Source organism: Leopardus geoffroyi, chromosome C1 (assembly GCF_018350155.1).
Source record: "Leopardus geoffroyi isolate Oge1 chromosome C1, O.geoffroyi_Oge1_pat1.0, whole genome shotgun sequence".
NCBI classification, from domain to species: domain Eukaryota; kingdom Metazoa; phylum Chordata; class Mammalia; order Carnivora; family Felidae; genus Leopardus; species Leopardus geoffroyi.
Window position 1 is genome coordinate 158,431,626 of NC_059328.1, and position 20,799 is coordinate 158,452,424.

The 20,799-nt window shown below is 37.0% G+C and overlaps 1 protein-coding gene across 3 annotated transcripts in view; it reads right to left on the minus strand.

The window, feature by feature from the left end:
• LRP2 (LDL receptor related protein 2) overlaps window positions 1-20,799 on the minus strand; it is a 200,626-nt gene that overhangs the window by 89,693 nt on the left and 90,134 nt on the right. For 2 of the 3 annotated variants that reach the window (XM_045480109.1, XM_045480108.1), the window contains exons 17-32: window positions 20,123-20,315; window positions 18,252-18,377; window positions 17,226-17,356; window positions 14,506-14,643; window positions 13,603-13,884; window positions 11,965-12,204; window positions 10,672-10,791; window positions 10,458-10,574; window positions 8,604-8,981; window positions 8,135-8,149; window positions 7,160-7,408; window positions 5,930-6,141; window positions 4,913-5,097; window positions 3,684-3,912; window positions 2,481-2,658; window positions 784-912 (exon numbers count right to left, since the gene is read on the minus strand). In XM_045480109.1, coding sequence (XP_045336065.1) covers window positions 784-912; window positions 2,481-2,658; window positions 3,684-3,912; window positions 4,913-5,097; window positions 5,930-6,141; window positions 7,160-7,408; window positions 8,135-8,149; window positions 8,604-8,981; window positions 10,458-10,574; window positions 10,672-10,791; window positions 11,965-12,204; window positions 13,603-13,884; window positions 14,506-14,643; window positions 17,226-17,356; window positions 18,252-18,377; window positions 20,123-20,315 — 2,922 coding nt within the window. The remainder of the gene's footprint in view (window positions 1-783; window positions 913-2,480; window positions 2,659-3,683; window positions 3,913-4,912; window positions 5,098-5,929; window positions 6,142-7,159; window positions 7,409-8,134; window positions 8,150-8,603; window positions 8,982-10,457; window positions 10,575-10,671; window positions 10,792-11,964; window positions 12,205-13,602; window positions 13,885-14,505; window positions 14,644-17,225; window positions 17,357-18,251; window positions 18,378-20,122; window positions 20,316-20,799) is intronic. The other variant, XM_045480110.1, reaches the window with a different exon arrangement.

The following is a 20,799-nucleotide window of genomic DNA, read 5'->3' on the forward strand; positions in this document are numbered from 1 at the left end:
AGGCTCTGCACTGACAGCACAAAGCCTGCTTGGGGTTCTCTCTCCCACTCTCCACCCACTCCCTGCTCACACTCTCTCTATCAAAAATAAATAAACATTAAAAAGACTTTATTTTGTATCATGTACATACTCCAGCAGAAATCTCTTTTGTGGATTGACTATATCTTTCCCTTTTGTTCTCACTCCCTAATAATACTAATAAGAAGAAGAAGAATATCTCCATCAACCCAGTAAAGTATCTTGGATGAGACAAAGATTAAATTGCTCAAATAATCACTTAACAATCTTTCATACAAAGAAAACTTTCATCTTTAAAATACCAGATATTAAAACTATTGCAGTTGGAGTCAGAAGGCCTATGCTAGAATACTCATCACTATTAGTGACAACAATAAAAATGAGATAAGGAACCTGAGAGAAGGAAGCCATACACAAGTGTTAAGAATCCTTACTTCCTAAGTGCAGAATTTGGAGCTTCCCATTATCACTGCTTGTCTAACTGTAACCAGGTAAAAGAAAATGTGAGTTTAAGGATTGTTGAATCATATCCACACATAATATGAGCTTTATATACAGAAACTATTACAACTGAGGTGCTCAATTAAATCACCCCACATGGCATGCGTACTCCAAGGGAACACAGCACACGTCCCACATGGCATGCGTACTCCAAGACTTGCTGGATCAAAGGGAACACAGCACACGTTCTGTTAGCAAGTGGCTTAGAGCTCACACTGCTCTGCTAAACTAAGGCAGCCTCCACACTTAAAGGGCATACGGTACCTCTCAAGCAAGTCACAGAATCGTAAGAAAGACTCCATCCTGAAGGACAAGCACAAGAATAAAGGTGCGGCGTCTGTGAGGAAAGCAAGCATAGATGGCTGCAGGAGGAAGAAGCACATGAATTTTCACCTGTAATGGAAAAAGAGAAGAAAACACTGGTGAATGGAAAACCTCCCACAATTAAAGTGCACAGAATGAATTAATAAGGAAAATGTAGTAAAATGTAGTGCACACACACACACACACACACACATGCCATATCATTCAGCCGTAAAAAAGAAAATCTTGCCATTTGCAATCAGCAAAAACTAAGTGAAATAAATCAAAGAGAGAAAGACAATATACTTGTCTATACTATAGTATACTGTATGATATACTATATGATATAACTTATGCTATAAGTTATATAACTTATAAATACTATGTGCTATAACTTATACGTGACATCTAAGAAAAACCAAATTCATATGGAGAACAGATTGGCAGTTGCCAGATGCATGGAGTAGGTAGTGCACAAAATGGGTGAAAGCGGTCAAAAGGTATAAACTTCCAATTACAAGATAAATAAGTCCTGGGATGTTATGTGCAGCATTATGACTACCATTAACAGTATTGTATTATACATTTGAAAGTAGCTGACAGAGTAGATCTTAAAAGTTCTCATCACACACACACACACACACACACACACAACACCCTTCCCCGGCATCATGCTTTCAACACAAAACTCATAAGAGAAATAAGAGAGAGAAATGACTTGCCCAAGGTCACAGGTCAATCCTATCTATAACCAGCTTATGAACAAATAGCTACTGAGTAACCCAAAGCTCAGTAATAGAAATACGATGCCAAATAACATGTGTCTCCCTGCCTAAGCTAAAAGATCTTTTTACATTAAATGAAATCAGTGTGCATGTTCCCTTTGTGACCTTGAAATGTATCCACTATTGTCCAAATTTTGGTTAGATAGTAATCTTTTATCTCTCTATTGATGATATCTTTGTGCATCTCTGCTTTTTAAAATAAGGGAACCTATGTGCACCCCAGGCTCACAGGATGTCCTCTAGATCTTATACATTCTTATTATATATATTGCATTAGATTCATTAATCTATTCATTCACTCAAAAAACATTCACTGTACTCTAAGCACTATTCTAAGCACTGAGAATACTATAAACATGGGAGCAGATATTCTAAAAAAGGGAAATAGAACTAAACTACCAATGTCAAATTTTTAAATCATCTAGCCACACACACATCTAGGATGTGTGGAATGTATCACATCTACATCTAGGATGACTTGGGATAGCTACACCTACAGGGCACTGGCGCCATAATAAACGAGTCCTAAGAATAAGCTCCTTTAGATCACAGAAGGGTAGCAATAAAAGGATCTAAGGGACTATCTGGTCTATGCAGTATTTGTCAGCCGAGGAAACAGGGATTTAGAAATTGTCACAGAGACAGTAGCCAATTGCTGAATAAAATGACACAGTTTAGGTCTGTTGTTGTTACATACAAGTTTTTAGTTTACCATGATAAATAAAAGTAATGAAAATGTTAGGACTGCGGTGGTTAGTAAAGAAGAAGGGAGTAAATTGCCCAAACAAATAGGTCTACAACATTGTACACTTAGCATTCTCAGAATAAGTGCTTTCCAAGCTATTCCCAGGCAAGTGTCTCTATATCACTTACTATTAGGTTGTTTCACAGGATGAACTGCAACAACCCCTAGGGGCTGCTGAATATTACGAATTATGACTGACTGGTTTCCACCATGCCACTTATTGGCTTGCAAAACCTGATAAGTAGAGCGGTCAGTCCAGTACACAGAGTCTTCAAAGATAGTTAGGGCATAGGGATGTCGCAGAATCTGTGAGGTGAAAAGATGAGACTTTGCCAACAAGTACAAACCAAGGCAAAAAATGTAGAAAAGGATATCGTTTAGCATTTAATCATTTAAGACATAGGGAAGTCATTGTTCAGGAGACAGACAAAAAATACACTGCTTGACCTATAATTATCCCACTATAGCACTCAAGATACTTTCACATTTTTGTCGCTTTCACGTTGAGAAAGCACCTTCACATTGTGTCGTTCAGTCTTCATTTTTTCTCTGGTCATTACACTGGGCATCCATTTTACAAATGAAAGCAACACTGAAGGGCAGAAAGTAAGGTGACTTATCTGTATCCCCTACTCCCAAGCCTTAACCCCCTCCCCTGTTATCACCACTCATTACCCAGTGCTATTTCTGCCACTACAGATTCACATAAATCTGACCGAGCCTACTTGCATGCTTCCTGAAGGGAGGGAGGCCCTGCCAGGGCCCCTTAAAGCCACAGAACTATCACCAATGGCAATTTTAAATAATGGCTCTTTGCTAAAATATATATTTTCTATATCTTCCCATTCAAATTGTGAAAATAAATTCACCATAATTTTCTGAATAAAAGTTGATTAATGTACAGAATTGTTGAATCAGTATGTTGTACACCCAAAACTAATATAGCATTGTATATCAATTATACTGAAATTAAAAAATACAAACTATACAACAGGCTATGATTTAACTGAGAAAGCTAAATATAAATTATGAATTTTTGCTTAACGCACTTTTTTAAAGTGTAGAAGCAACAGATTAGCCTCTACAGATCAACTTAATCACACAAATCATTCCCAGACATGGCACAATCTGACCATGAACTAGAATAAAAATATTTATTTTCTGTTAGTAAGGAAAGATGGATTGGCCCTCACTCCTGTTGATATTTCCTGGATTGACCTTGTAATGTCTAAGATACAAAAATTAATCTCTTAGTTCTCTTGTTAACTCTATTTGCTTTCTACTAAGCCGCTATTGTGGGTTCAGCGTGGTCTTCCTCAAAACCAACTTACCAAATCACTGGCTATCACCTGCCTCCGATGCTGTCCATTATAATCACAATAGTCTATGTAGTCAAGATAGGAATCTATGAAATAGAGCAGTCTGTTGGGGTAGTCAATAGTTATGCCACTGGGCCAGAAAATCTTGTCCTGAACAATGACAGTGCGCAGACTGCCATCCATGCTAGCTCGTTCAATACGAGGGTGATGGCCCCAGTCAGACCAGAACATCAAATGGTCACTGTGGAAAGAAATCAGTTACCAGTCAGAAAGGATATATTTCAATAGGGAAAGTAACTGCCATTTTAAGTAATACAACATCATCTTTATGTTCTGCTTAAAGTAAATCATCTCTAATTCAGAACATCTATACAGAGTTTATTATTTCCTCTGAGTGTCACAAAGTGAAACTGTAATCATAATACAATCATAAGCCATCTGGGTGTTTCTAAAATGTTCATAAAACATGCAGTACATAATGACAATGAAATGTCTCAATGCCTATTCATGTTTCTGTACAATCCACAAATAGTTGATCTAGAAAAATCCATCTGGCCTTGTTTATCTACCCTGTCATTTTAAGATAAGAGTCAATTTATTCATCATCAGAGATTCATCATAAATTTCACTGGTGTGTATTACTTTATAATATCTAGGAAATCTATATTGCATCAAGCATAATTTGTCTAACTCACGATCTTACAGAGAAGAACTGAAGTTAGAGAATTTTAAGTAAATTCAAGGAAAGAAGCCATCAAAGGTTTCTAAGCACATGGGAGAATTTCCTCTTCCCGTTACAACCAGCGGGCAAAACTTTTCTTCCTTCCATGACATAAAACGGAGTTCTAATAAACATGAAATTGAAGCAGGAAAATCTTGCCTTTTTGGTTGTATAGCCATGGTACAGCAAACTGGCCCGTCTATGGAATACCACTGAATGCATTCATTAGAGACCTAATTATATAATTCTATGACAATCAATTCAATAATTGTGTTACCAAGCTAATAAATCAATGTGTTCTTAAATTGAACAACCAATGGCTCTTATGTACTTTATGAAGAAGAGTATACAGATAAAGGAAGGGTACCAATAACTACTTGGATGGTTACCATATCTATAGAAATGTTTAAACAAGGTTTCATTTAAAATCTTAAGATACACGTATAGGCCATATCATGCTATTATTGTTTTTCCCTTATAACCATTTCAAGGCGATATCATTAAAAAAAAAAAATCTTACCTAATTCTGGGATCTAATGCTAGTCCCCTTGGATTTGATACATTATGACTAATCAGCACAGTCCTGTGAGTCCCATCCAGTTTAGATACTTCAATTGTTTCCAGAGCATAGTCTGTCCAGTAAAGATTGCGACCTACCCAATCTACCACCATACTTTCAGTCATGGTGACACCACTGTTAAGTAGCTAAAGAAAAAAGGTGAATTAAGAGTGAATTCTACGGAGAATGAATAAATTGAAATTATGTAAATAATTATATGAATAGATTGAAGTTCTACGAAAATCTAGAATAAGGCAACTAAACTTGTCCTAGGATTGCTTGTAAGGATTAGAAAATGTTGCCTTCCATGTAGCTAACCACCAAATCAACAGTACGGCATTCCACGAAAAATATACTACATTTTGTAGAATTGAATACTCTGGGATAACTCTACCATTGGGTGAGTGTGTACTTTCATTTGGTTTCAAAGCTTTTGCATTTAAACAAAAGCTCTATCCATTCGCTAAATTGGCAACACTATGAAACTTTATAACGTTCACATGCCAAAATAATATCTTTATTGATTAAATGCCAACAATTACAAAATAAAGTCCTAAGGGGCAGAGGAAACATAACCATCAAGGGTCGAGAAACTGAAACTGTGGGAGATGGATTGAGAAATATAACTAAATTAAAGCTAAAGAAAAGCAACCCCTTAACTACCCTGCATTTTCCTCTGCTCTCATCCACTAGGGAAAAAAAAAAATTACAAAAGCTATGTCAGAGAGTTTCTGAAGTCTCTGCGTCATGTGACCTGGAATTTAGAATCATGGATCCACCTTCAGACGACACATTCTTTTCTAAAACACGCATAGACTGGGAGTTATGAATGCCCAGGCCCCTTGGGTGCTATGTGGCCCAAAAGGAAAAATGAGAGCTACCCAGGATGAGGTAGGACCTGTTCTCACTGATGAGTAAGAGTAATAATCCCAAGACAGGGGGACTAGTGAGGCCATAGATCAGTAGAAATGTACTTACTACTCTTCTATCTGTTCCGTTTAGAAACGCACTCCAGATTGTACCCTGACCTCCATCAGACCAAAAGACACGACTACTGATTGAATCAAAATCAATAGCTACAATGTGAGAACCATTCCGGACAACTGAATAGATACTGTGAACCTGGGCGGTGATATTGTCAGCAACAATTTGGTTCCGACTTGCCACAAGTAGCAACAGACTTTCGGATGCTGTCCAAGAAGAAAATGCAAAAATGTCAATGAATCAGGGAGCAACCACAATTAAATTAAAACATCTCTTAAATATTTGATGCAATACTTTTGATAACAGAAGGAAGATATAATTCCAAACTATCGTAATAGGGAAAGCAAATTCCTAAAAAAAAAAAAATAATTTAATCACTTCATTCTTTATCTTGATAGTTAGCTCATTTTCACGAGTATTTAAAACAAGCTTTTTCCAAAATATCTTTTTTCCTTGAGTTATACCCCAGTGTTTGCCTAAATATCAATCTGGAGCAAACTACTCTTGCATTGTTCCAGTTACTGTTTGTTACTTTTGCAGTTACTTTTGAATTTTATCTTCCTTCCTAGAATGTGGGCTTCCTGATAATTCTTCCTGATAAGAATTGTGTCTTAAATATTTTTGTTTTGCCTGAGGCACTGAGCTGTGGCAGAGACTTTTAATCATCTCTCAATATCTCTTCACTTCCTTTTTAGTAATAAATCATACCAAGTTTTAGCATGGTGCACAGCCTTCCCCCGCCCCTGGACTGTCTACCATTCAGCCTCCTACTTGAAAAAGAAACTATTATGATAACCTTCTTTATTTGGTCATTTTTTTAGGTGAACCATCCAAATCAATATCCTAATAGCTAGTATAATCACTTTCACATAGTAGAAACTGAATTAATATTGGTTGAATTGAATCAACTAAGCATTATATATAAAATGCTTAAATATGATATAGAAATAATTTTTAAATAATATAAAAGCCACTGATACTTTAAATAATATAAAAATCATCTACCTATTTATATTTTACTCTCTATTTTCCAAAATATCCCAAGATCTTTATCATTATTAACTTATTTAATCCGCACAATAAACTGTGGGTTAAGGAGTTACATAACCCATCCAGGATTCAACTCCAACACTGTCAAATGCCTGCATGCAACATTTGATCTTAAACTCTGGAGTGTGCCGTTATTCTGGCTAGAGGTAGTTCACTTTCAAGTTCAGTTATTACCTGTAACTTTGCAAGTCCTTCCGTTAGTGTCTAACGTGTATTCTTTATCACACCAGCACCGGAAAGAACCTCTCATATTGTAACAATGCTGGCTACAAAAGCCTGGGACATCACATTCATAGATGTCTTCACAGGTCTTAGAGTCATTGGCAAGCAGGTATCCTGATGGGCACACGCATTGAGCTCCATAGGGCCCCTGAACACATTGGTGAGTACAACCACCATTGGAATCTGAGCAGCTGTCCTGGTCTAGAAAGAGAAAGAGAAATCACAAAGGAAAAAAGTCAGGAATCTTTGCTTTTTTTTTGTCCCACCCTGTTGTAATATTTATCATACGGTCTCATGCCACCTTCATTGTAATACCTGGGTAAGAGCTAAGAGCAGCTATTCACTTGGATGAGCTCCACAGGCTAGTCAGTGTCTGCTCTAATTTCCTTAAGGATTTACTCTCCTCCACAATCACTGTACTTAAACCAGTTTTTTTCACTACCACTTCTATTATAATTCCATTTAGTGCAATGAGAGAAACTTAGGGAAATACTGTCGACATCAAAAAACATAACTGTCATTGAGAAAGCATGAAAAGAGACCTAAATTACTTCCTGCTTGCTTTCTGACATTCTTCTACCTATACAGAAATGAAAGATGAGACATTCAAGAGCAAGGCTGGAAGGTCTATGAAAGGGAATAAGTGGAAAGGGAAAGGAAATAAGAACATTAGAGGGCACAGATCCACCAACATGCCATCATTCCTTCCTTTCAGGGCCACAGCAGCAATGCCTGAAGCCACCCAAAGTTGGTTCACATGGCTGGTATGCAAATGCCTCTATTTCCATGTGTACTCTAACTTATTTTTAAGAGACGTGACAGGAAACATGCTCCAGAGAGGGAAGTAAGTCAAAATTACTAGAATATTTTCAGCATAAACACAATCCATATAATATCATAAGAATCTAAAATATTTTGCAATCATACCTGGCTGGGGTTCATCTGAGAGTGAGCATTGATTAAAGAGGAAAGAAAGAAAGGACAGCAATTAGGATTACATGCCAATCACAGGATTTTAATCACAGCAAACACAAATCCCCGGACTTCATTTGCTTTGTGGCAAGTTCTGATTGAAATTAGAAAATATTAAAGTTAGAAAAACTTAGGACCACAATCCAAAACAAAAATTAATTTGACAATCTAATGGCCTCATTTAGTCCCATTTTTCTAAAAAAGAAGTAAAAACACAGAAACAAGTGCAAAGGATTTAATGAGAAATATCATCCAGTGGTGATTTATTTGAAGTCCATGATGCTTATCCCTACACAGATTTGAATTCATAGAGGAACTGAAATCCCTTCCTTAAAGCTGCATGGGGACTCTGACAATGGTGATGCACAGAAGGCCACTGCTCAGAATGAATTTATGGCCATTAAACTGTGGTCAGGAAACTTACTGCAAAGTGGGGATTCATCTGTCCCATTGGGGCAGTCAGAGATGCCATCACACACTGCACTCAGATTCACACAGATGCTATGGCCAGGGCACTGCCATTGCCAACTGGGACAGTGAAAGGCCTGAGTAGGGCAGTCCTTCTCATCACTCATATCCCTGCAGTCATTGTCCCCATCACAGAGCCAATCTCTGTAGATGCAGTTTCCATTATCACACAGGAAGTGAGTTGAAGGGCAGGTCTTGGGGGCACAGCCGTGATGCTCATCAGATCCAAAGATGCAGTCTGGGTGCCCATCACACTCCCAGCTCTTCGGGATACAGACACCATCTGCTTGGCACTGAAATTCATCTGGGTGGCACATCCCAGGAGGCCTAGTTGCTAAGATAAATGCATGGGACAGATGAGCTTATGAAGGTAATTCATAATCCTTTTTATATAATTCCTAGATTAAGAAGAAATGATTTTGGATCAATGGTGGGTTTCTGATAATGACTATGACAAATTTAATAATAAAATCTAGAACGATATAGGGTTCTCAGACATTGCAGTGCACAAAAATTTTTCTATGAGTCCGATTTGTCCCTGAGTCAAAAGAAAATCGTTTCATGTGTTTTTGACGTTCGTTCAACTACAGGTTAATAATAAAAATTCATCTTCTTCTTTATTAAATAATCACCAGTTCACTTCAATAGAATTCAAATTGCCATTAATTTGTTACTTTGAACTGATCAGTTTAATATCAAGTATTTGGATGTTATTAATTTTCCCTCAAATGAACTACATCCAATGAAACCAGCACACAGTAAGTAAACAAAGGGTGACAGTAAGTCCTTAATTCTTTGCTAAGTTTCCACTATGCCAAGTTACCTCCCAGGGACCTTGTAAGGCAACCACAAGTCAGTGGCAATTGGTAGTTTAACCACAAATCATCACAGAAGAATTCCATGTTTTCAACAGAAAACAGGAACACCAGTGACTACGAATTTCTGGGTGTTGTATACATCTATAAAGTATTAAGCATTTTATTTAACTTTTCTTTTTATACATAGGTTTAAAAACTTATTTTCTGAATGGGGAGGAAAATTGATAAACACCTGCTTTTCATGGTCTAAAACACCATTATTCTAACAAGTGATCAACTTAAATCCATTTGACACAATTAGTGAGCAATAAAAAATCATGTCCACTATAGGTCTCTAGCCCATGGAGATTATAGATCCGTCAGATTTATATTTTATGAAGTTCTCCTTGAATCCTATGACTAGAAGGAATTTCTTTTCCGTGAACCCAATTGAATTTTATCTGTATCATTTCTAAGGCCTTCATTAATATGTACTTTGCTTCAATTATTTCTTATGTTATATAATTTCTCTTACCCTACTCTAACACATAACATCTTAGCAGATATTCAGCAAAAAATAGCTACAAAAGAATTCGAGTCAATATCAAATACCACTCCACACCCTATCTATACCATGATTTGACCGCTCTACTGAAATTTAAAAGAAACAATTAAGATATCATTATATATAGCAAGCCTCAAAAATTTGAAACCCACGAATTTGGGATGTCCTAGGAAATATTCATAGTGAGAACAAAAATATCTAAGAAACATGGAACCTACTTAAGGGACTGGAAAGTGCCCATTTGTAAAACCACTTGATTCACAAATTTAAGTTATTATTTGGAAATACCTAGTCAACTCTACTGTATATTCAATACTGTATATTCAATACTCTTTGATAATAGTTTGTAATTTAAGCTGTCTTCTCTCCAGTGTATGCGAATTAGAAAAAACCTGTGGTAATATGAAATGATTCCTTGGCCTGAAACATGTAGGAATATGGTACTTACAACAGTCTACCTCATCAGAGTGGTCATTGCAGTCAAAAACACCATCACAACGATATATGTTGCTAATACATCGACCCTCACTGGCACATTTGAATTGGGAAGCAGTGCAATTAATTACTAAGAATGAAAAAAAAAAAGCATTCGAAATTAGCTCAAGGAAAAAATGACTACACATTTTTAAATGTCATGAATAAAAATAAAGCAATCCACTTACCACAACCATTTTCATCAGATCCATCAACACAGTCCTTGTCCCCATCACAGACAAAAGATAGGTCAATACATCGATGATCAGGACAACGAAACTGACTAGGTAGGCATGTCTCTATAAATTCTAATGTCATTCAAAAACAAAAACCAAGTAACAGTTTATTTCTTGTTCAGTGTGTACCGGACCGAAGCTGCAAAATGCTAAGGAGATACACAGGTTATCTCATTTGTACATGTGTTCAAAATTCCTTCACATCAGCCATATAGCCAAAGTCAGCCCAGAAGAGTGCTCAAAGCCAGGACAGTTTGAGGGAAGAGGAATAAGAAGATTATAGGTCAGAGTCAGATTCTGTGATTAAACCTTGAAAAATACATTACACTTACCAAAGTGAGCATCATGGGCTTGGACTGGACTATACCTCATGAATACAATTGGGTCTGTGACTCTCCACCAAAGCTAAGCAACGGAGCCCAACTGGGCACCATGGTCAGCCTGACCCACATGCCGCAATAGTATATAGACAGATCATGACTGGATTTAGTCCAAAGTCTAAGCAGAACATTTCTAGAAGCCAGGGTCCTACCTTGCTAAAGAGACATACCCTTAGAGTCAGATGTGCTGGCTGTCCCATCCACAATATGAAGCTATATTAAATATAGACGCACAGAATGTGAAAGCTAGAAGAGGTCTGAAAACCCATCTGCTACAGAGGGAAGTGACTTGCCTAGTCATGAAACCAAGACTAGACCTTGGTCCAGGGAACTCCATCCACCTTCAACTACTATTGTAGACACAAAAACAAACAACAACCTAAATGAAATCAGAACTAGCAAGATGAAAAGCAGGCAGACAGCACCAATGAAATTTAAATTTTCTGTGCTTCTGTGCTTTATTCCCTTTTTGCCTGTATGAAACAAAAAAAAAACCAATAGCCAAATGTCTTATATGATTTAGAATAAAACAAATTTGTGCAATATAGATATAGATATCTATATCTATCTATATATACATACATACATATAGTGGACATATAGTGGAGGAATTGTTTCCCACTTGTGTCTGGATGTTAGACAGACACAGTCCTTTTTCTGCATCCATAAAACTCAGTGATCAGAGGACTCTAAGCATCTTTACTCTTTACTCTGATAGCCTATTGATACAGGGATTGACAGATGGAACAATGATTACAATCCAACAAAAACTGTGTGAGCCTCAGAGGAAAATGTGCAAGGCCTACTAATTGTTCAAATCTATTCATTAGGCTGACCAACCAAGAGAAGTCTGCGCAAAACTTACCGCAATTCTTCTCATCAGATCCATCTGCACAATCATTATCTGTGTCACAGAGCCAGCTCCTTGGGATACACAGATTATTATCACAGGTGAATAAGGATGCAGGGCAGGAAGTGGGTGCCTGGGACGGACAGTTCTGCTCATCACTGCCATCCACACAGTCATTCTGCTTGTCACACTTCCAGTGTGCAGGGATGCACTCTCCGTGGCTACAGGTGAACGCTGAAGATGCACAGGAATTATCTACAACGGAAACAAACTGGTCACAAAGACATTTGTTTTTACAGCCCTATTAAGTGAGCCCTTACCTTGTAAAGGCCCAGTTCTTCAACGGGAGCAAATATACAAAATAAAGAGAGACGTCATTCTTATCATCACCATTGGCTGACATTTATTTAGCAATTAATTGTCATAAACCAGGCATTTTTCTAAGTGTTTTATACATACTTTTTCTCTCTTAATCTTCACAAGTATACTGTGTGGTATGTATAATTATCTGCATTTTACAGATGAGGAAACTGAGGCTTTGAGAGATTTAGGAATCTCCCTAAGATTCAATCTCTAGTTGGTGTGACCTGAGACCCATCCCGTACTTCTCAGCTACACTTCGTCTAATCTCAATTTCACACTTAGTCTAAAGAAACCTTGAAAAGGTGTCATTGGAAAAACGCAAATTGATAAAATATTCAGGTAAAAATTTGTACATTTAAAACAAGAAGAAAATTTTAGAAATTTCAGACAAGTGGGCACTTTTATTTTCAAATCTGACACTCTTCTTTCTCTCCAAAAAGACAGGTTATCATTATTATTGATCTCACCTTGATAGAGAGTTCTTAGATTTCAATGATTCTTTTTTTAAATTTTAATGGAATGCTTTTGTTTTCTACAATAGCATTCATTAGGCCCCCGACTTTATACACCAGATTACCATGGAAAGAAGAATGTAAAAATTAAGACCATCAGTTCACCCCTATTTTACTCCAAAGTGGGGGAAAGGAAATATACCACTTGAAATTTTCAAACTCAATGATTACAAGTACCGATTATGAAATATATTCTTTCAGATACTAAAGGTTATAATCTATTTATTCTGACTTGACTTTTGGGGGAGCTTGTAATGACTGCATTGGTCCAAACATCCAATGTCAGATAAAAACAAAATGTTGTTGGGGCGCCTGGGTGGGGCAGTCGGTTGGGCGTCCGACTTCAGCCAGGTCACGATCTCGCGGTCCGGGAGTTCGAGCCCCGCGTCAGGCTCTGGGCTGATGGCTCAGAGCCTGGAGCCTGTTTCTGATTCTGTGTCTCCCTCTCTCTCTGCCCCTCCCCCGTTCATGCTCTGTCTCTCTCTGTCCCAAAAATAAATAAACGTTGGAAAAAAAAAAAAAAAATTTAAAAAAACAAAATGTTGCTGAAGATAGCCCAAATCAATGGTAGAAATCAACTGTAGCATGATCTATGAATGATATTTACTATCTAGCTTCCTAAAGCCTTGGGGGTACATATTAAAAAATCCAAACTTCTAGAAGATTTTTTCCCCCACAGAGATAACCCAACCATAAAAAAGAAAAAAAAGAAAAAAAAAAAAGGTCCGCCTCTCTGTTCTATTCGTCACTGAGTATCTCCTATGTATAAGCTACTTACTAAATTTGCCACATAGGTGCTCATCGCTGTTATCATGACAGTCATCTACTCCATCACAGCGGTAGTGACTGGGCACACATCTGCCGTTGCTACATGGAAAGGAAAGGGCACCACACTGCTCCAGGGGTGGTTCATGGAATGGGTCTTCCTGGCATGTCAAGTGATTAGAAGTCAAATTCATTCCATACGGACAACCACACACCCGCTGGAAATTTGGCACTGGGAAGCAGAAGTGGCTGCAGTCACCATTTGGATGTGTGGGTCGGTTACAGTAGTTAGAACCTGCAAAAGCAATGAGGGAGACAGTGAGTTATGTACATTTCCACTGGGTTGATCACAGGGTTAGTGGTGAAGGAAAACAAATGGGAAAGAACAGTGTTCACACCCAACACTAAAAAGTAGCTGCTTCTTAGAAATCAACATGCCAGGGGCGCCTGGGTGGCGCAGTCGGTTAAGCGCCCGACTTCAGCCAGGTCACGATCTCGCGGTCCGTGAGTTTGAGCCCCGCGTCGGGCTCTGGGCTGATGGCTCAGAGCCTGGAGCCTGTTTCCGATTCTGTGTCTCCCTCTCTCTCTGCCCCTCCCCCGTTCATGCTCTGTCTCTCTCTGTCCCAAAAATAAATAAACGTTGAAAAAAAAATTAAAAAAAAAAAAAAAAAAGAAATCAACATGCCAAATGGAACATTCAGTTTAAACACATAAAACGTCCTAAAATGTGTTTTTCCTGACAATATCTTTAGGATTAACAAAGTTAACAGAGATTGTTAAGTCTTACACTATTTAACTATCTGGGTAGCAGGAATATATAACAATCAGGAGCTATATTAAATCATACATACTAAAAAGTAAAGGAGCCACCATATTAAACAAAATACAACCATGTAAAAGAACTTGGCAACCTCACCAGTCTGAGTGTTGGCATCATATGATTTCACATGCATTATATTAGTGATGCCGCTTCGGATAACTCTCATGTCTCCACCATCCATTTTCCTCACTCGAACGATGGCACCCAGTCTCCAGTCGGTAAAAAACACATAGTCTAAGAAGAAATACCAGTGATTAGTATTATCATCACAGCTCACTTTGGAAAATGCAATAGACTTGTAACGCTTCTTGCAAATGTGAGAAGATTCTCCCACAAATATCTGTAATATATTTCTGTGATCATTTTCTGTGACTTATTACTCTCTAGAAATGGCTCCTTAGAAGGCTACATATTTAATGATACCACAGTTCTGGTTCAGGCAGGCATGTATGGAGTATTGTGATGGTATTTAATAGCAATTAGGTTTGGACTTCCATAGGTAAAAATAAAAAATTGGATTATTCAATAGAGCATTAGATGTGTCTCATATGACCGAGTTCTTATCCCACCTAAAGCACTAAACTTCTCAGTGCTTATAGGCAAGTACTTAGCTGGATGAGGGTTCTTTTTTTAGTAAAATTAAGGAAATAACTAAATCTCTAAGCTCCCTTCCAGATCAACCCTTCTATATATCCCATGTCTTAATTGAGGACACTAATTTTGTAGCTCTGGGGATCAATCAAATTATCCACAGAAGTGTGCCTACCTCTCCAACTGTAGTAATATTCCATGAAGTTCAAAATAGTTAGTCATGTTCCCTTTATGCTACCAGAGCAAGAAAGTAAACACACACATTTTGAATAGAATCAGTGGATTTTTCTTTTTGACAATACTTTAAAATTCCCAGCTAACCAAAAAATGCCAAAAATGCCACAAATTTTATCATTAGACCAATTTCCCTTATCTGTGGCCTAATCAATGACTAATCAGTCACTGGACTTACTAAACCTTATCTAGACTGACTGACAATCTCAATCCCACCACTCATGAAGGTATCTTACTATACTTAAATAGATAAGAAGCTCAATAAACCTTTCACTCCTGTGTGGTGCACAGATAGCCAAGCATATCTAGCCTTTCCATAAAAAGAAGGATAATTTCTATGGTGTTGTGCAATCAAAGAATTTTCCAGGGGCCCGTGGGTGGCTCAGTCAACTCTTGGTTTCAGCTCAGGTCATGATTTCCCAGTTTGTGGGTTTGAGTCCCACATCAGGCTCTGTACTGACATGCAGAGCCTGCTTGGGATTCTCTCTCTCTTCCCCCTCTCTCTCAAAATAAACTTAAAAAAAAATAATTTTCTATAAGAAATTCACAATGAAGGGCAGTGTTGGGAGAAACCTACTATTATTATTATTATTATCATCATTATTATTACTATTATTATTATTATTTGGGGAACATGGTGTTGCTTTTGTGAGTATGCACTAAAATTTTTTTCATACTGATGAAACCAAAAGGTATTGAAAGTGCCTTTTTATTCAATCCCAAAACATTCCCTCAAGGAGCAGGAAAAATTTAACATTCTTACAATGTTCCTATGTGACATCAAATGGCTGTCTGACATCATTAGTGAAAAGGGAGTAAGTGGAAAGGCATAAATAGAAAGGGGTGAGTATGTAGAATTGACTCATCTCATCATAAAAACTTACTCTCTCAAGAGCATTTTTAAAATATTTTTAAATACCATGCACTCCTCCACAGATAAACAGACAGCAGGATGGAACATGCAATATATTTACTACCTATTCATTCCACACTATATGCATGGGAGAAAGTCTTTGATTTACAGTCAGTATCTAGCCTGTTAAAGCACCTTGCTAATTATCCAGAGTAGGATGATGTTCCATCCAAGTACACAAGTAGCATATGGTCCAGGGCCTTTTGTGGATCACAAAACGGCACTAACTGGACTAATTATGGTTTGTCAAACAGAACCAGGTTAGATTTGAGTCTCTCTTCATCCTCTTGGCCTGGCAGTTTTGTATAATGCGCAAGCTATACAATCATTTGCAGAAACCTTGTGTTCAAGACTAAATAAACCACCTGTTTCACAATGCCAAGCTACACTCAACTCAATACCACAACTCCACTCAAGAGGGGAGCCAGGACAAGGAAAACTGAAACATTGTGATCATTGCTGCTGTGTTTCCCAGAATTTCACACCCCCAAGCAATCTTTACTAGCAGCATTAAATTATCGGAAAGGTTCATGAAAAAGCAACTATGTCTTGCTATTTTTCACAAGACATACACTAATTTCTATATAACAACAATGATATCAGTTACCCAGTATGTGTCTAAAAAGTTTCAGAGTCATTCAGTGCCTATGCAGTTGATAAATATGTGTAGTAGCTTTCCCACATGAATTCTAAGAAGGTTTTTTCAAAGAATAACTAAACACAAGACACCACAAACACTCCTAGTGTTTTATTCTTAAAAGTGATAGAATCAGTAGTTTATTTCTTTGGGGGATATTTATATCATAGACTACTTGGGGAGTTTATAATACATGTAATCTACAAAATGCTATACCTATATAAATTGTCAATTATTATCTAAAAGCGTCTAAAACAAAAAATTCACAAAGTGAAAAAAACCAAAATGTTTTGTCTACACATAATAGCACCATTCTCATTTTTTGTATTCTAAAGTAACCAACTTTTCTGGAGTTGTGAGACTGCCAAATGAGGATGAGTCTACTGTTAACAATTTGCAAAGTATAAAAAAAACACACAGTTTTATTGCTTCAAAGCATACCTCCAAAGACAGTAAGTCCAAATGGATGTGTCATCTGCTGTATATGGCCCAGGTTTCTTCTGTCTAAGCCATCAAAGGTGCTGTGCTCAATTTTATCAAAAAAGGCATCTACCCAGTACAACCGTAAAGCACTAAAATGATAAAATACTTAGTTATCTGTTATCCAGAAACTAGTAATGCACCCTTTCCACGGAGGACAATCATAAATGGTATGTTCAGTTGAAACATTTATTAAACAAAGTTTTAAAGATTAGATTATACTCATTAAAAATGTAATAGTTTTTGAAAATGGCATGATTTCATTCTTTTTCATCACCTTACTTATGCCCCCCACCAATGATACAATATGTTCTAACGAAGCAATTTTTAATTGTCTTAAAAATTTTTTAATGTTATCTTCCAGTTAGGTATTTTATTTTTCTCCTGGTTAAGTCCATAAGTTAACAAAATATTGGTAGTAATCTATGTTTAAAAGACTACATATATTTCTTCCTTTTGTCTCTTCTATAGACTACTTTGGCATTCATCTCTGTAAGTTTTACCCCGTTATCTTTTCCTATGTTCCTAGATCATCAATTTCCTGAGAACTCTATCCTATACTTCAAAATTCTCCCAGAGTATATATATGCAAATACACATTTGTTAATTAATTGACACTAAAGATTTCCTACCCACAAGATGCTCCCTATGAAAATTACACATCACCTGAACTTCATCAAATCCCCTATCCTACTTCTAATGTGATTTCCATCTTGCCTCCTCTGTATGGACCTCCCACAAGGTCCTATCATTCTGCTCCCTCTATCAATATCCTCAGAATGTTCATGAGTGCATTAGTTTTCATCCCAGCAGAAGCTGGCTAACTATGTGTTCTTTGTGTCCTTGTATCATACTATGTCCTTCTCCCAGTGCCAATGATGTAAAAATATCTGAGTGCAAGTAGTACCAGTTTCCTCACTCCATCATACTGCTTAATGTGGTCCACACTAAGAGGGAACTTAATAATTCACAATGATTCCTACTTACCCCCAGTCAATGGCCAACCCATTGGGCCATCCAAGAGTAGTGTTTACTATAGGCAAAAGGTTAGATCCATCACTCCATGCTCTCATAATTTTAGCAGGACGGAACCAATCAGTGAAGAATATATACCTAGAAAAAGAGGTAATAAATCAAAAATGTTAACCCTGGAACAAACTACATGACTCAGATTTTCCAGAGACATGTTACAATTTCATTTTCTGTATATGTTCTTGGGCTTATGCAGAAAAAATAAAATCTGTTTAATAGGCAAGTTTAGTGTACTATCGATCTCTTAATTAAAAATTCAGTTAGCAATATATAACTAAAGTCATAAATACAATGGCATTAAAATGGGCATCCAGAGCAGAGAACCAATGTGCTAGACTTGGGACATGAAACTATTGTCACCAAGTAGATTCTTTAAAAAGACATAATTCAGGTTACATTTTAAGATTTTATTTTTTAAGTAATCTCTAAACCCAACATGGAGCTCGAAACTACAACCCCTAGATCAAGAGTCACACGCTCCACTGACTGAGCCAGCCAGGCACCCCTGGGTTACTTTAAATACTCCCAAGTTGTTGAAATGAAATAATATACTATGAGCAAGAATACAGATTTTAATCTCTCTTTCCTCTCTGGATTAAACATCTAGGTCACACTAGATAGCTCTTTAGTCATCTTCCACAAGGAAAGCATTTCATCTCGGTTGAAGAATGCACCCAAACCAACTCTCACTCTCTATCCAAGGTAAACTTTTATTCTGAGGAGTGACAAAAAGAAAAATCTAGGGGTAAAAACAAACAAACAAACAAACAAAACTTTTCTCTCTCATGTGACCCTTAAAATTAGTCTTTCCAAAACATAATTTTCTGAAATGTGACTTCATATTATTTAAATGAAGGAGTCAGTAGGAAAGGAATTTAACAGCTCTTCAAAACCAAATGGCTAAGATTTAGTTTAAGATAAGTTCATTAGGAAATCAACTCTTTACAGGGCAATAAAATGTATTATTAATAATATCACCAGTTTTTAAATGTTTCTTACATTATTTCACAGGAAGAAATTTAAATACAAAATAAACACTCTAGAGGCATCATACAGAGTTCTTTAGACACAAAGGCTTTGTAGTCAGATAGGTCTGAAATTTGAGTACTAACTGTTGTTTATCAGGTATTATATCTTCCTGGCTCACAAACCAGCTTTTGAATTAGACAAGATTATGTAAAGTGCTTACTCTGTGTCCTCCAGAAATCAGATTTTAGTGATTTACCACTCACTTTTTTTCTTTTTAAACTCCACTCAAATACAGCTACCACGCTCAGACTTGTTCCAAACAAACATATTCGCTATTAACCAGATTTAAATAAGAAAGGTAAGAACCTAAAAGGAATAGTATAAACTGTTCTGTCTTTTCTTGTCTGACACCACCAATCACGGAATGGTTAAACATGAAACTTAGTCTGTGGTCTGAAAGACTTTTTATTCTGAAAACTACTGAATGATTAAGCAAGTTTTGCCACGCTTTGTATCAATACATTAAAGCAGGGAAAGAATTTGATCCTTTCCTGATAATTCCACTGCACATTCAATCCTTTTCTACTGAATCTGTATCACATTGTTGGTCCTCTTCAATTGTGGAAAAAAAACACACTTCAGTGAAGACTGGGAAAGCTGAAACTAAGGAGAAAGTGATTTCAAGGAGATGAAATGATTCCTTAAACTTATGCTACACGGATAAAATTTAAGGTGATTTCAATTTATGTAGTTCAATCTTGTATTCGCTGAGCTTGCCAAATAAATGTGGCATCACTTTTCAATAACTTTAAAAGACATACAGTTTCAAGCTTTTCAGGAAACATGAACACACTTACCCAGCAATAGGATGAACTACAATTGATCGTGGGTTATTTAAATTCTGGATTATTGCACGTCTCGATTTATCAGCTAACCTCATGACACTGATACTCCTGTAAGAAGCATCTGTCCAATAAAGATTCTTTGAAATCCAATCAAAAGTCAAACTTTCAACACCTTCCACCCTGTTGGCGGTGAGAATTTCTCTTCCTGTAAGTTGAAATATGAACAAGGTTTAAGCTAAATATATTTTATGCCATACATTTTCCAACTACTGCATATTTAAATTGTGTCAAAGTTATAACATATTTCAGTAACCCACGTGGAATTCTTAAAAAACAAAACAAAAACAAAAACAAAAAAAACATTGCTGAGCAACGAGCAACCACAGAGATAAAACTAGAATCTATCCATTCCCAAAAGTTTGGATCTCAAAAAACAGATATGATTCTGATAAATTGAACCAGAAGTGGTATGCCCTACATTTACTCCCTTGTTCAACCTTCCAGAAAAAAATTTCTCATTGCAGAACATCTGAAAGAAGAGAAGATACCTGAGTTCACATATTCACAAGCACCACCCACAGAGAGCTCTGATAAGCCACCAGGTACCACCGGCAGGAGATCTCTGAGGTGTGACCGCCCAACCTTCTCAACAGCCTTTCAAACTGCAAAGTTGCCCTACTTTGAAAAGA